At 37.0% G+C, this 14,351-nt stretch overlaps 1 protein-coding gene across 9 annotated transcripts in view; it reads right to left on the reverse strand.

The window, feature by feature from the left end:
• SEPTIN7 (septin 7) overlaps window positions 1-14,351 on the reverse strand; it is a 148,687-nt gene that overhangs the window by 45,098 nt on the left and 89,238 nt on the right. For 6 of the 9 annotated variants that reach the window (XM_060686117.2, XM_087894061.1, XM_060686116.2 and 3 more), the window contains one exon: window positions 1,893-1,985. The exons of the other annotated variants lie outside the window; for them this stretch is intronic. In XM_060686117.2, coding sequence (XP_060542100.1) covers window positions 1,893-1,985 — 93 coding nt within the window. The remainder of the gene's footprint in view (window positions 1-1,892; window positions 1,986-14,351) is intronic. 9 annotated transcript variants of the gene reach the window in all.

Below are 14,351 nucleotides of genomic sequence, written 5' to 3' on the forward strand. Positions count from 1 at the left end.
CTATTTTTGGCATTTTTACAAAAATCGTCAACTTTACACTCCATTTGTGAACTATTGGAAAGCAGTAGGAGAATGAAATTTTATATTCGACAACCTTGTGTTGCTAAGTTATTATGCACAAGGTTTCACGTTTCTCATACCTTTCCTTCCGGAGAGATAAGAAGCCAAACTTTACCCTTTTTTTTTGCGCTGGTCATTTTCGGCCAACTTTGCTCCCAATTATCTAGATGGAGATCACTCATGAGAATGTTTTTATTATTTTATTTAATAGAACACAACAAGTTGTACAAGATGGCCAGGTTTTGTTTCTCCCAACAAAATATTGCCAGAGATATTATGTCTCAAAGTTGCTGAAATCTCAGAGTGATACTGTCAAATGCTGCGGTATGGGGTCATACAAATGACTATCTCTGCAAGTATTGCATTGGCAAACATAACACTTTACCAATGTTCATTGGGACGTGTGTGCATGTTCACACCAAATTTCATCAAAATCCATGATGGTTGACCTGGGCATGTTCGTGAAATCAGACCACTTGACGTGGAATGACCCAGCTAATACAAGACTGACTATAAGTGTAAAGAAGAACAACATCTGGTTATAAAATTACGAGTTTTCTGTTCAAGACTAGTCATGTGCAGGTGGAATTGAAGATTATATTTTTTAATTTTAATCCCATCCACAGGAAGGTAGAACCTTTTGATTTGTCTCCAGCAATTAATGGCCCCAATTGGTTTTCAAAGCAGCTGGGGCAAATACTTGATTTGCTACAGTCCTGCTGAGAGGCTCTGGCTCTGATAGCATAGCAACTACGTGGCCTCTCTTGGCCCATCACTCCAGTTACTCCCTGTGGTTCATGAAGGAATTGAGGGAGTTGAAAAGGGTCAAGAGATGGCTAGAGCACTGCTGGAGGAAAACAAAGAATGAACTCAACCAAACACGAGTTAAAGCTACTATTAAGGCTTACCTCATTGCAGTAAGAGCATCAATACTTCTCTGCTCTTATTGTATCCATATAATGCCCCCCCCCCCGGTGACTCTTTGTAGGGTCATCCAGACTCTTTTCAATTCTGAGAAATGTTATATAAACATATATAATTGCTAAGCCTAAACTGCCACACAATGAGTTTCAATAACATCCCTCAGAATTGAAATGATTTTACTACCAGTATATTTCATGCAAAATCACATGAACATCCATTTAGAACCAAATAATAAAATGAGCAGACAGATGATTGAATGATTGCGAAAACACTATGGTAAGAAATCTAAATTTATTTTATAAGTATATTTATCACCTCACTACATGACCATGTGGCAATTTACCATAAGAGGGCACTACAGTCTCTCATTTTAAAATCTTACTTGTTAAAAAGTAAGAAATATTACAAACATTCCATTAGGTTGGAAATACGAACTTTCTTTTCTTTGCTTCAAATTAAATATATTTTGCCTAGCTATTGATGACGATTATGGTAAATCAAAATCAAAAATAAAAAATCTGAATATGCTTGTTATTTTAAAAAGAAGAGAGGATTTAGGTAAGATTCACCATTGTTTTCTTTTGTAGCATAATTCCTTTATTTTTAATAAAGGAAACATTCAAAAGCAGTCACTACAATAGAGTAAAAGCAAGGACATTTTATAAACAAAAGTTGTTTTAGTACGCTTGAGATATTAAACAACAATCAAAACTTTCCCTAATAATCTGGTTCTATTATGATGTATGTCAAAGTGTTTAAAAGTTTATATATACCAGAGTTTTCTATAGATAGATAGATATCTGATACACATTTTTTGTGGAAGGACTCTAGTCCATTAAAATAAAACCCATTTGCACAGAATTTTGTGACATGAAACTGTAAAAATTTGTTTCAATATATTTTGGTACCTTAATCTTTTTAACCAGCTTATTTTCTTCTTCATCATCTGTTTCTGGGAATTCATATATTTTAATTTTGTGCTCTTGGATTTCTTTCATTATCTAAAAATAAACATATTTTTAAAAAGGAACTGTAACAAGGGTTGAATATATTAATAAAGTATGCTGATGAATTTTATTTTTATGTATTAAAGATGAACACCACAAATTTAAGTCAGAATATGGATACTTCTATAATTACAGTGTCTTGAAATTCAGTTTGTCACTTTTCAGATAAAGTTGTACTTTTCTCTTTTCCCTATCCCAAAGTCAACCCACTTTCACTCATTCCAATTCACATAATATAGTAATAAACTGCTCTGTTACTTCACAGTTCCTATAAAAGGATCATTGGAGATTTTAATATTCTTCTCACAATTTTAAGAATAGAGACAATTCTTCTCACAATCTTAAGAAGAACACTGTTGTGTTTCACAATTGTTTCAAAAGCTATGCAACAATTCTGATCTCATATATATGATACATGTTATTTGCAGTACATTGCTGATATGTATTACTAGATTTATATCTATTTTTTCATTCAGAAAACTATATACTATTAAATTAAGTTTCCATTCTGACAGGTAATCAGTCATCCTTACAGAAACATCAATCAAATGCTATGTATTATTTTTCAAATCACAAATATATCATCTCCTACAACAGACATTATAATAGTAATAAGTATTATTGAATACATATTGACTAATCTGTAGTTTTATACAAACATGGCAAATTTTCAAACAAAAGTTAATTGCAATTGATAATTATGCATCCCTTGATATGTGTGGGTATGCATCTATGTCTATGTGTGGGTATGCATCTATGTCTATGTGTGTCTGACAGAGGGAGGGGGAGAAGGGAGAGAGAGGGAGGGAGGGAGAAAGAAGGAGAGGGAGAGTTGTGAAGAATTCTTATATTTCAATTATTTAATTTAAATTTAATTATTTAATTATTTATATTTAATTATTTGGTGATATAACATCAGTATATAGGTAGCCTTGACTTATGATCAGGGTGGATAAAAATCAATGATTTTTTTAAAAAAAATCAAAAAAAATCTGTTAAGAGTTCTTGGACATATCTTCGTCTTCTTCACCCTGGAAAGAAAATCATTTGTAATTAATATAAAATCAATTCTAGAAAAGGATTGGTGCCTGTCTGAGAAAAATGTAATGTCTTGTTCTTTAGCATTCTGTTCACGCCAAATATCTCTCAGCTCCGTATCATCCATCATATCAAAAAAGGATTTAGGCAATCTTGCTTGCATTTGAATATTTTGCAGAAGCCCCTTCTTGTCCATTCTAGTGTCCAATACTCCATTCCAATGACCCAACAGTATACACGATTTATAGTCCCATTGTATTAATTTTGTGTGCAGCAACTTGTAAAATTTTTCTTGTTGTTGATTGGGTGCATATACTCCTATTAAGAGTATTTTCTTTCCTTCTATTAATAATTCGATTGCTATAAATCTTCCTTGAGGATCTGCTTCAATTAATTTAGCCATTAAGTCTTTCCTTAAGTATATAACTATGCCATTTTTCTTCTCTGGAGCAGATGCCACAAAATGTGTTCCCAATCTCGCATTTAGCAAATATTTTTGATCATTTATTCTAATATGTGTTTCTTGCAAACAAATTACATCATTTTTAAATTGTTTCAAATAATGGAATATTTTCTTTCTTTTTTGTGGTGAATTTAACCATTAACATTCCAAGTTAAAAATCTAGTTGCCATCCTTGGCCCCTTGAAGCTTTTTGAGTACTGACTGGAAGGCCTCCTGGAATTTCTTCTTCGGTCCCCCCCCCCCCACAGCTTCTGTATTTGTGTTTGTACTTTCTTGGGTTATTATCTGAGTTTGTTGCATCTTTAACTCTTGTTCTTTCCGTTTGGTTGCCGCTCGAGTTTGTCTTTGTTCCTTAGCTTCTTCTGTTTTTTCAAATAGTTCCAAAGCTTGAACAGCACCCGGGAGTTGCAGTAATTCTTCTTGGGTACTCAAGGCACCTCCTTGGGCTTGTACCTGCATGCCTTCCTTTCTGGCCTCTCCTGCTTCTTTTCTTCTTCTGGCTCCTGGAGATGGTGGGTATCCAGCCTTTAGTATATTGATATAAAAATCTCTTGCCTTCCAAACTGTATTAAGACGATATCATTCTCCTGAATAATTCACCACTAATCCGGCTGGAGCCTCCCATCTGTATTTTATCTGGCGGTTTCTAAGTTCATCCACTAGAAATGCATAGTCCTTTCTGGATCTCAACATTTGAGGTGGAATTTCCTTCATTATTGCAACCTCCTGTCCTGCCACTTGTAGTTTCTTTTTGTAGGAAGCTTGTAAAATCCCATTTCTTATCCTCCTAGTGACAAAATAGATTACAATATCTCTTGGTAGTTGTCTTTGCCTGGCAATCCATGAATTAACACGATAAATTTTGTCAATTTGCCAGTCACACTCTGCTTTTGATTCTCCAGTTAACTGTGCAAGTGCTTCTGCAAAAATCTCTTTCAGGTTTTCCTGGTTATTTTCTTTCAGGCCTCTTACTCTCAAAGCAAATTCCATCGTCCTATATTGTATCATTGTAACTTCTGCCTCTGTCTTTCCCATCTTAATTTGAGCCTCATCCACTTTATTCTCCAAATTCACATTAGATTGATTTCTTCCACCTTTTCCTCCAACGTTGCAACATGACCTACCAAACCTTGAAGTGTTTCCACAATATCCTCTCTTATTTCTTGATTTCTGGTTTGGATTAGGTCCTTAATTGCAGCCATTTCCTCAGACACATCTTTAAAAGCAGCTGTAATTTTTTCTTGCAAATCAGAGGCTTGTACCTTTAAGGCCCCTTGAAGAGCTTCAAGTGTCAATACTTGTGTTTGCATTTGTATTTTTGTTTGTGTATCCGCTGGAGCCAACAGGGACTGCAATCTGGGTGTTTGAGCAGGAGAACTTCCAGTACTTTTAGGAGCACCTATTTTTCTTTGCCTTGAAGCCATTTTTCAAATTGCACTTTTCAACAACCAGCTCAATAAATCCAGTAAATGTTCTTAATCCCAATCTTTTTAGTCAATAATGTTGCTTACTGGTAAATCAATACTATATTCTTTAATCCCAGAGTCTTAAATCTTTAAGGGCAAAGTCCATTAGTGTTAAACAGGGCTAACAGGATTAACGAGTTAACAAGCACCCGAGTGACTTTATATTTGTATTCCATATAGTGTCTTCTGTAATGTCTTCCATCTAGATTATTAATTCCAACCACCGTGTTAGGGTAACAACCAGATTTTCTGCATGCCCCAATCCCATAATTCTCTTGCCTTGTAGCTCAGCATAAACGTAATCCATTTGTCAAAGAGTCCAAAATAGAAAGTTCCAATCCACTCAATTTAAGGCCATCTTCCACATCCCAAAAGTACAGCACTGCAGAGATCTGTCACTCTCCTCAAGATAATATAAACCAATACTTTGCCTCAACTATATTTTCATATATTCAATCGTCTCTTAAGTAACTGGCATTACACTGTTATTTAGTCTAAAAAATTTTATTTTTGTAGGACCTGCTTCTTCTTTTCTTAACTTTTTGTGGCTTAGATCTCCATCCTAGTTTCCTTTCTATGAGTTGTATATCAACTGTTTGATTTCCATGTTGGTCTGTAGCTTGATAAGTCATCACATTAGAATCCAAAGCCGCCTCTCTTGTATTTATAGGTAATCCAACTATAACCTCTGAAGGAGAATCCAAAAGCGGCTCGTCCACAAAGGCCTCTGTAGCTTGTTGTTTTTCCGTTACCTCCACCACCATCTGCTTAGCCTGAATTTCAATCTCTTGTTGATTTTGCTTTTCTTTATTCCCCTCGTGTGTTATACATGGAGATGTTGAACCCATTTTAAAAACCTTATAGTAAAATTCTTCCGCTTTTTCAACAGTATTTAGTTGATATCTTTCTCCTTGATATCTCAATATTATACCAACTGGAACATCCCACCTAAATGGGATGTTTTGTTTCTTTAGCTCAGTCACTAAAAATCCAAAATCCTTTCTATCTTTTAACATCTTGGGCGGTAGCTCTTTAAATACTTACGGGACCGCCTACTACCATTCACAGCCTCCCACCGACCAGTACGCTCCCACAGAGAGGGGCTCCTCCAGGTGCCGTCAGCCAAACAATGTCGGCTGTCGGCCTCTAGGGGGAGAGCCTTCTCTGTGGGGGCACCGACGATCTGGAATGAGCTCCCCCCAGAGATACGGAGAATTCCGGATCTGCGCACCTTCCGCCGCGAGTTGAAGACGTTTTTATTTCATCAATCTGGCCTCGCCTAAATCTTCTCCCTTTTAAGTGTAAATTTTAAATTTTTAAATTCTTAATGTATTTTAAAAAATGGGTATCTTAAATTATGGGTACTAATTCAGCCAAATTTATTTAATTCATTTTATTTGATTTTAAATTTTGTATATCTATGTGTTTTATTTTATGGCTGTGCACCGCCCTGAGTCCTTCGGGAGTAGGGCGGTATAGAAATTCAATAAAATAAATAAAATAAAAATAAAATATCCAAATCTTCCTTCCATGCATTTTAAGGGTGGAGTTTAAAGACTTTTGCACAATATCATTTCTTATTTCTTTATCAGTAAAATAGATCATCACATCTCTAGGCAGCTGCCTTTGCTTTGCCACCCAAGAATTAACTCTGTAGGCCTTATCAATCTTGCAGGATACCTCTTCAGGACTAACCTTTAAAATCCCAGCCAGAACTTCAGCAGACATCTTTCTCAAATCTTCTCTTTTATCTTCCTGTATTCCCCTAATTCTGACCGCAAATTCCATAAATCTGAATTGCATCATTATGACTTCATTTTCAATCCTTTGTTTTATATTATCTGCATTGTAAGTCTTGTAGTCAGCTTCCTTTATTTTTGGCTCTACTTCTGAGCTATTTTCTTGAATCATTATTAAATCGTTTTCAATTCTTTGTATTTTATTATCCAAATTATGAATCTTGTAATCAACTTCCTTCATATTAGACTCTATTTCTGAATTAAACTTTTCATCCATCTTTATCATTGCGTCTAAGAAACTTATCATATGTTGCTTGAATTTATCATACTTTTGTTGAACCAACTCTTTAATTTCCTGTCTAAATTTTTCAAGGTTCTGGTTCACAATCTCATCATGTCTTGCCATCTCCTCCAATACAAATTGCGTTAGATCTTTAAAGCCATTCCTCTGCATTTGAAAACTCAAAACTTGTTCTTGTGGTTTGTGAATGGGGGAGCCCCACCCCCCACAGCTTGGTTGTCTGGCTTTGTGAGTTTTAACGCCATCCTGCCACACAAGCAGATTTTATTTTTTTTCCTTTTTTCCCCTTTAAAGAAGAAGATTTCTCTCCAAACAATATCAATATCAAGTCTCTAAGAAGGAAGAAGCATGAAATAAGAATTTTTCTCTTCACTTCTAGCCAGCGCTGTTATCTCAGTTACTTTGTAACATATTAAACTAGTCAAACGGAAGGACTTTCGCTTTCAGCTCTTCTCAAGCCTCAGCCAGTCGCCATTTTAAACTTTCTTTTTCCCCCCTTCCACTCTTCTTTGCTTTTAAAATCAATCTTAGGGTTGTTAGAAGTACTTGCAGTTTAGGGTCCCAAGTTCAGATTTCATCCTTCTTATTCAGAAAGTCTGTTAGTTTTCGTTGGTTGATCTGGTCCCATTGCCTGGCTCTGCAAAGAGCAGAGTTCGCCCGAAGCCCGGAGCAGCAGCGAGGAGAATAGGGAGCCTCATCCTGCTTCCTCCCCAGAGGTAAAAAGGAACTCTGGGGACTTCACAGAGGGCTCTACCTGCCCTCGCCGGCTCTGTCTCACGTTTCCTTACGGAAACGGAGTTTTTCAAGCCGCCTTTCAGGTGTAAAGGCGGCTCTTTATGGGCGACGGGGCTGGCGGTCTCAAAGGACCGTCTGGCGGCGACGGAAGCCAGACCAGAAGCCTCACTTTTTCCCCATTCTTAACAAACTCAGAAGGAAGCAAAATTCAACTGGAGTTAAAGTTTAGTACTTGCAATTGTAACCGCTCCTGTCTTTGCTCTGCCTGCTTTTAATCCACGTGTTGTTAAAAAGTTGTTTGCAGGGGTGGTCGCGGCGTCTTGTTCTGCATAGCGTAGACACGTCCCGGATTTGGAGCTCTACCAGGTTCCTGGGGAGCTCTCACCCTCCGAGCTCCAGCTGCCCTCTTTTCCTGAGGGGAAAGTTTCCAAGCCACTAGACAGCTGATTTTCGCTGTTCTAGCGGCTTTACGAAATCGCGGGGCTGGCGCCCCCAAAGGAGCGTCCGCCAACGTCTACAATGCCACCGGAAGTCCTATCATTTATATATATATATATATATATATATATATGCCGCCCTTCTCTGGAGACTTAGGGCGGCTTACAATGCGTTAAACAATAGCTTTCATACTTTTGTATATACCTGCTTAGTAGGGCTTTCGCCCCCCCCAAAGCGGTGTTCTTTTTTTATATATATACAGCTTATTGCCCCCACAATCCGGGTCCTCATTTTACCTACCTCGGAAGGATGGAAGGCTGAGTCAACCTTGAGCCTGGTAAGATTTGAACTCGCAGTAATTGCAGGCAGCTGGCAGCTAAGTGCTATTTAACAGCACTTTAGTCTGCTGCGCCACCAAGGCTCTTCCTATTATTAAGTGAATCTCAGTTGTTAAGCAAATCCAGCATCCCCAATTGACTTTGCTTGTTAGAAGCTGGACAGCAAAGTTACAAATTATGATGTGACAGCAAGATGCTGCAACAATGCAAGCCAGTTACTAAGAATTTCAATTGCACATGACCATGGGAGTTCTATGATAACAGTAATTTTAAGGATGGATTGTAAGTCATTTTTTCCAAGTCATAATTTCAAACAATCATCAAGTGAACAGTTGTAAGTCAAGGACTATGTGTACATAGTTTTCTTATTACAGCTCTATCATTATACGAATGAATATAAATGAAATATCATTAATATTTCATATAATATCAGGAAAGAAATTAACTATTCACCACCCAAATTAAATATGCTTAGATATTATAGATTATAGTATCTAATCTGCTACTATATGATATATGAAAGTGGTATTTATAAATGCTATCTTCACTGTAGGAGATAAAGGACTGATAGTTCATCGGTCTCCAACCCTTTTGGCTTGGTGGCCCGATTTTGGGGGTGGGTGGGTGGAGGAAGAGGGTATAGTTTCCTGCGAATGGCAGGTGGGAGCACATGAGCAGCTCCATTTATGTGAGCAGAGGGCACGCGCTGCTCACAAGGGGAGCTTTGCAAGTGAGCACAAGTGGTCACTGCTTGCATGAGGAGAGCTTCATATACATGCATTCGCCCACTGCTTACATGGCCCGGTTCCGAACAGGCTATGGCCCAGTAATGGCCCACAGTCCATGGGTTGGGGAGTCCTGTGATATTTGAATCATACAGATTTTCTTTTGGATAGAATAAGAACAATTAAACAAATTAGAGCAATTAAAAAGAAAAGATATTCTAGGACATCTTGAAAAGCTATAATAATCCAGATAGACAGGATTTCTTGCTGTTTTTCATCACTTTATTGTTTTTACTTAATGCAAGCTGTAAAGAATCATTTTGTTGTCACGTGGCCTGCAAACCTCATAAACAAAACAATTGATCATGACATCCTGAGGGCATTAACTAAAAAAAATCAAATATGTATTTGCTAACCTCCTATCAAAAATATGTAAACTTGAGCCTCTGACAAAGTTTCTCAGCAAAGATTCTTAAATAAAGAATGATGGCTAATTCATTAACAGCAGAAAGCAAAGAATACAAATAAATGGGAATTTTCTCAATGGAAAAAAGCAGGTTTGTTGGAATTTGTATAGCATAAGAAAAAAATCCCATAAATTAATATAAGGTATTGCAAGATACAAAGGAAAGAGGATTAGGTCTACCAGATTTGAAATTATATTTTGGTCCTATTGTTTAGCCTTGAGTAGGTGTTGCAAAGAGAGGTTATTGGAGTTAGAAGGACATAAATCTGAATTATATATTTATAGTATGGAATAAATGTAAATACAGAATGTGGCTGAAAACAGCTTTGTAGCTTTCAGCACAAAAAGCATTTTATAGATAACAAATAAGTAAATGGCTAATTTATCATGATATAATTTCTTCAAGAGGGTTATAAAATAAAACTAAGAACAGATATACGTACCATATTTTTTTGAGTATAAGATGCACTCCCCCTCCAAAAGAGGCTGAAAATTTGGGTGCGTCTTATACTCCAAATGTAGCTTTTTCGAAGCTTTTTTTCAGCCCTAATGAGGCGCTAGGGAGTGAAGCAATCTTCTGAGCTTTGCCTGCTCCCACTGACTCTCAGCTGTGCTTTAGAACCTTTTTTTCAGCGCTAACGAGGTGCTAGCGAGTAAAGTGATCTCCATGGTTTGCCTGCTTTTCTCATTGCTGCTCCCTTTCAGCTGTGCTTTAGAAGTTGTTTTTTATCCCCAAGCAGGGGATAAAAAGCGCCTGCACTCAAAGCTAGCAAAATAATGTGCTGAAGCTGACCAGACTAAGGACCCTAGCCAGATGAATACCTTAGGCAGATCCTCCCCCCAACTATTTTCCTCCCCAAAAACTAATCTGCGTCTTATACTCCGAAAATACAGTACTTCTCCATGGTTTTCTAATGTACAATTATTAGAAAGGTTTAAAGAGGATAAAATATTTTATGATTTTGAACAATGTAAAACTTGAGTTTGAAACAGAATTAAGCACTAATGATGAACATGTTATGCTAAAATGTATGTTAGTTATAATATGAGACAAGACAAATGAAAGAATGTGTAATAAAATGGGCCCAAAATTTGGTGATAATGTACAAATGAATCAATGGGAAAATATGTGGTTGAAAGGACTGAAATGTACATTATGTTCTAATCTTAAAAAGAATTTTATAAAATGATATATTGTTGGCATTTATCACTGAATAAATTGTCTAGAAGGCAGTAAGATCCTTTGAATCTTTGTTGGAAATGAGAACAATGTGAGGAGACACTATCATGTTTGGTGGATGTATAAAAAAGCTAACAAATTTGTATACAAATACATATATTAATTCAGATGATTTGAAAAACGAAAAGTACAATTAAAATCAAAGGCTTTTCTTTTGGGACTAATGGACTGAAAAGAAGCATGGAACTTTGTTTCTATAAATGAACCTTCTTTCTAGTTAATTACTTTTCTGCATTTTTCTTTTTTCTTTCTTTATTGTGTATTAGAATAGAATAGAATAGAATAGAATAGAATAGAATAGAATAGAATAGAATAGAATAGAATAGAATAGAATAGAACAGAACAGAGTTGGAAGGGACCTTGGACCTCTTCTAGTCCAACTCCCTGCCCAGGCAGGAAATTCTACACCACTTCAGACAAATGGTTATCCAACATCTTCTTAAAAATTTCCAGTGTTGGAGCATTCACTTCTGCAGGCAAGTTGTTCCACTTATTAATTGTTCTGTCAGGAAATTTCTCCTTAGTTCTAAATTGCTTCTCTCCTTGATTAGTTTCCACCCATTGCCTCTTGTTCTAGCCTCAGGTGCTTTGAAGAATAGTTTGACTCCCTCTTCTTTGTGGCAACCCCTGAGATATTGGAACCCTGCTATCATGTCTCTCCTAGTCCTTCTCTTCATTAAACTAGACATACCCAGTTCCTGCAACCTTTCTTCATATATTTTAGCCTCCAGTCCCCTAATCATCTTTGTTGTTCTTCTCTGTACTCTTTCTAGAGTCTCAACATCTTTTTTACAATGTGGTGACCAAAACTGAGTGCAATATTCCAAGTGTGGCCTTACCAAGCCATTATAAAGTAGTATTAACACTTCATGTGATCTTGATTCTATCCCTGTTTATGCAGCCCAGAACTGTGTTGGCTTTTTTGGCAGTTGCTGCACACTGCTGGCTCATATCAAAATGGTTGTTTACTAGGACTCCAAGATCCCTCTCACAGTTACTACTATTGAGCAGGGTACCACATATACGGTACCTGTGCATTTTGTTTTTCTTCCCTAAATGTAGAACCTTGCTTTTTTCATTGTTGAATTTCATTTTGTTAGATAGCGCCCAATGTTCAAGTCTGTCAAGATCCTTCTGTATCTTGAGCCTACCTTCTGAAGTGTTGGCTATTCCTGCCAGCTTGGTGTCATCTGCAAATTTGATGAGTTCCCCATCTATCCCCTCGTCCAAGTCATTGATGAAGATGTTGAAGAGCACTGGGCCTAAAACAGAGCCCTGGGGTACTCCACTGCATACTTCCCTCCATGTAGATGCAGTTCCATTGAGGACTACACGTTGAGTGCGGTTGGTCACCCAGTTACGAATCCATCTGGTGGTGATGTTATCTAACCCACATTTTTCTACTTTATCTAGTAGTAGGTTATGGTCTACTTTATTAAATGCTTTACTGAAGTCCAAGTAAATTATATCGATAAGAATTCCTCTGGTCCACTAATTTTGTCACTTTGTCAAAGAATAAGATTAGTCTGGCATGATCTGTTTTTGACAAACTCATGTTGGCTTTTGGTTATTACTTGGTTTGCTCCTAGGTGTTTGGTGATTCGTTGTTTGATTATCTTTTCCAGAATCTTCCCTGGTATTGAGGTCAGGCTGATAGGTCTGTAGTTTCCTGGATCTGTTTTTTTTTTCTTCCTTTTTTGAAGATGGGAACTACATCAGCTCTTTTCCAATCCCCTGGCAGTTCCCCTGTGCTCCAGGATCTTTGAAAGATATAGTTCAGTGGTTCTGAGATCTCGTCTGCCAGTTCCTTCAGAACCTTGGGGTGAAATCCATCCGGTCCTGGTGATTTGAACTCATGTAGGGTAGACAGGTGTTCACTTAACATTTTCTTCCCTATTTTAACTTTTGTTCCTAATCTGTTTTTTGTGGTGCTGTTTTTGATAGGTTGGACTGTTTTTTTCCTTTTGTGTAAAGACAGATGCAAAAAATGAGTTAAGTAGTTCTGTTTTCTCCCTATTGCTTGTCACCTTCTTGCCACTTTCTCCCAACAATGGGCCAATTGTTTCCTTGACTTTTTTCTTCTTTTTAATATGTTGGAAGAAGCTTTTTTTTGGTTCTTTTTTACTTTAGTCGTAACCCTTTGTTCATTGTGAGCCTTAGCTTTCCTCACTTCATCTTTACAGGCTCGGGCTATTTGCTGATATTCTGCCTTAGTTATTTGCCCCTCTTTCCACTTTTTATACTTGTCCTTTTTGTCTTTCAATTTGTTAGAGAGTTCTTTATGCAGCCATGCAGGTTTCTTTTGAGATCTATTATTTTTCTTCTTCATTGGTATTGTGCTAGACTGGGCTTTTATAATCTCACTTTTCAAAATTTCCCAAGCTTCTTGAGTTATTTTCCCCTTGAGGATTCTCATTCATGGAATCCTTCTCAACCTCTCTCTAAGTTTATTGAAATTAGCTCTCTAGTTTGACTTTGTTCTACTACTTGTGTTTGCATAATGTTGAATTCCAATATTGCGTGATCACTTGCCCCCAAGGTTCCTGTAGCTTCAACACCTTCTATCATTTCATCTCTGTTAGTGAGAATTAAGTCCAATATGGCTGATCCTCTTGTTCCCTTCTCTACTTATTGGGAAACGAAGTTGTCTGCTAGGTTTGTTAGGAACCTGTTGGATCTTCCACTTGGTGCAGTGTTTGTCTCCCAGTTGATGTCAGGGTAGTTAAAAAACCCCATTAGTATTGTGATGTGCTTCCTACATATCTTAGTTAGCTGACTAGCAAAAAGTTCATCTACTTCCTTTGTTTGGTTGGGTCGCCTATAGTATAGACCTATGGCAATGTCATTTCCCCCCCTTTAATATTGACCCAAATGCATTCAAGATAATTTTCATCATTGTGCTCTATTTATGTAGAGATGTAGTTATTTCTTATATATAGTGCAACTTCACCTCCTCTTTTATTTGGTTTATTTTTTTAAATAATTTATATCCCTCTAGCTGTATGTTCCATTTGTGGGTTTCATCCCACTAAGTTTCCGTAATGGCAACAATATCATATCTCCCCTCATTTACTTGAATTTCTAAGTCACCCTGTTTATTCCTCAAACTCTGTGCATTGGTATATAGACATCTGAGTCCATTTTGATTGACCCTATGTTTACTGTCTACATAACTTGTGTTGTGCCTGACTGCCCCTACTTTCTTGCCATCTGTTTGATTAATGCACATGGTATGGCACTCACTATTAAATGCTTGGTTTTGGTTAACAGCAGGGGTGATAATCTTACTCGCACAGACATCTATGTTACATGCACTGATAGCCCTATTAATTTTGGATTGCTGGGGACAGAAATGTTCTCTATCAATTAATTCTCTGTCCCCACTGTTCAGTTTAAATTTTTATCCAGAAA

The sequence above is a fragment of the Pantherophis guttatus genome, chromosome 4 (genome assembly GCF_059756535.1).
Source record: "Pantherophis guttatus breed Tessera chromosome 4, ASM5975653v1, whole genome shotgun sequence".
Classification (NCBI taxonomy): Eukaryota; Metazoa; Chordata; class Lepidosauria; order Squamata; family Colubridae; genus Pantherophis; species Pantherophis guttatus.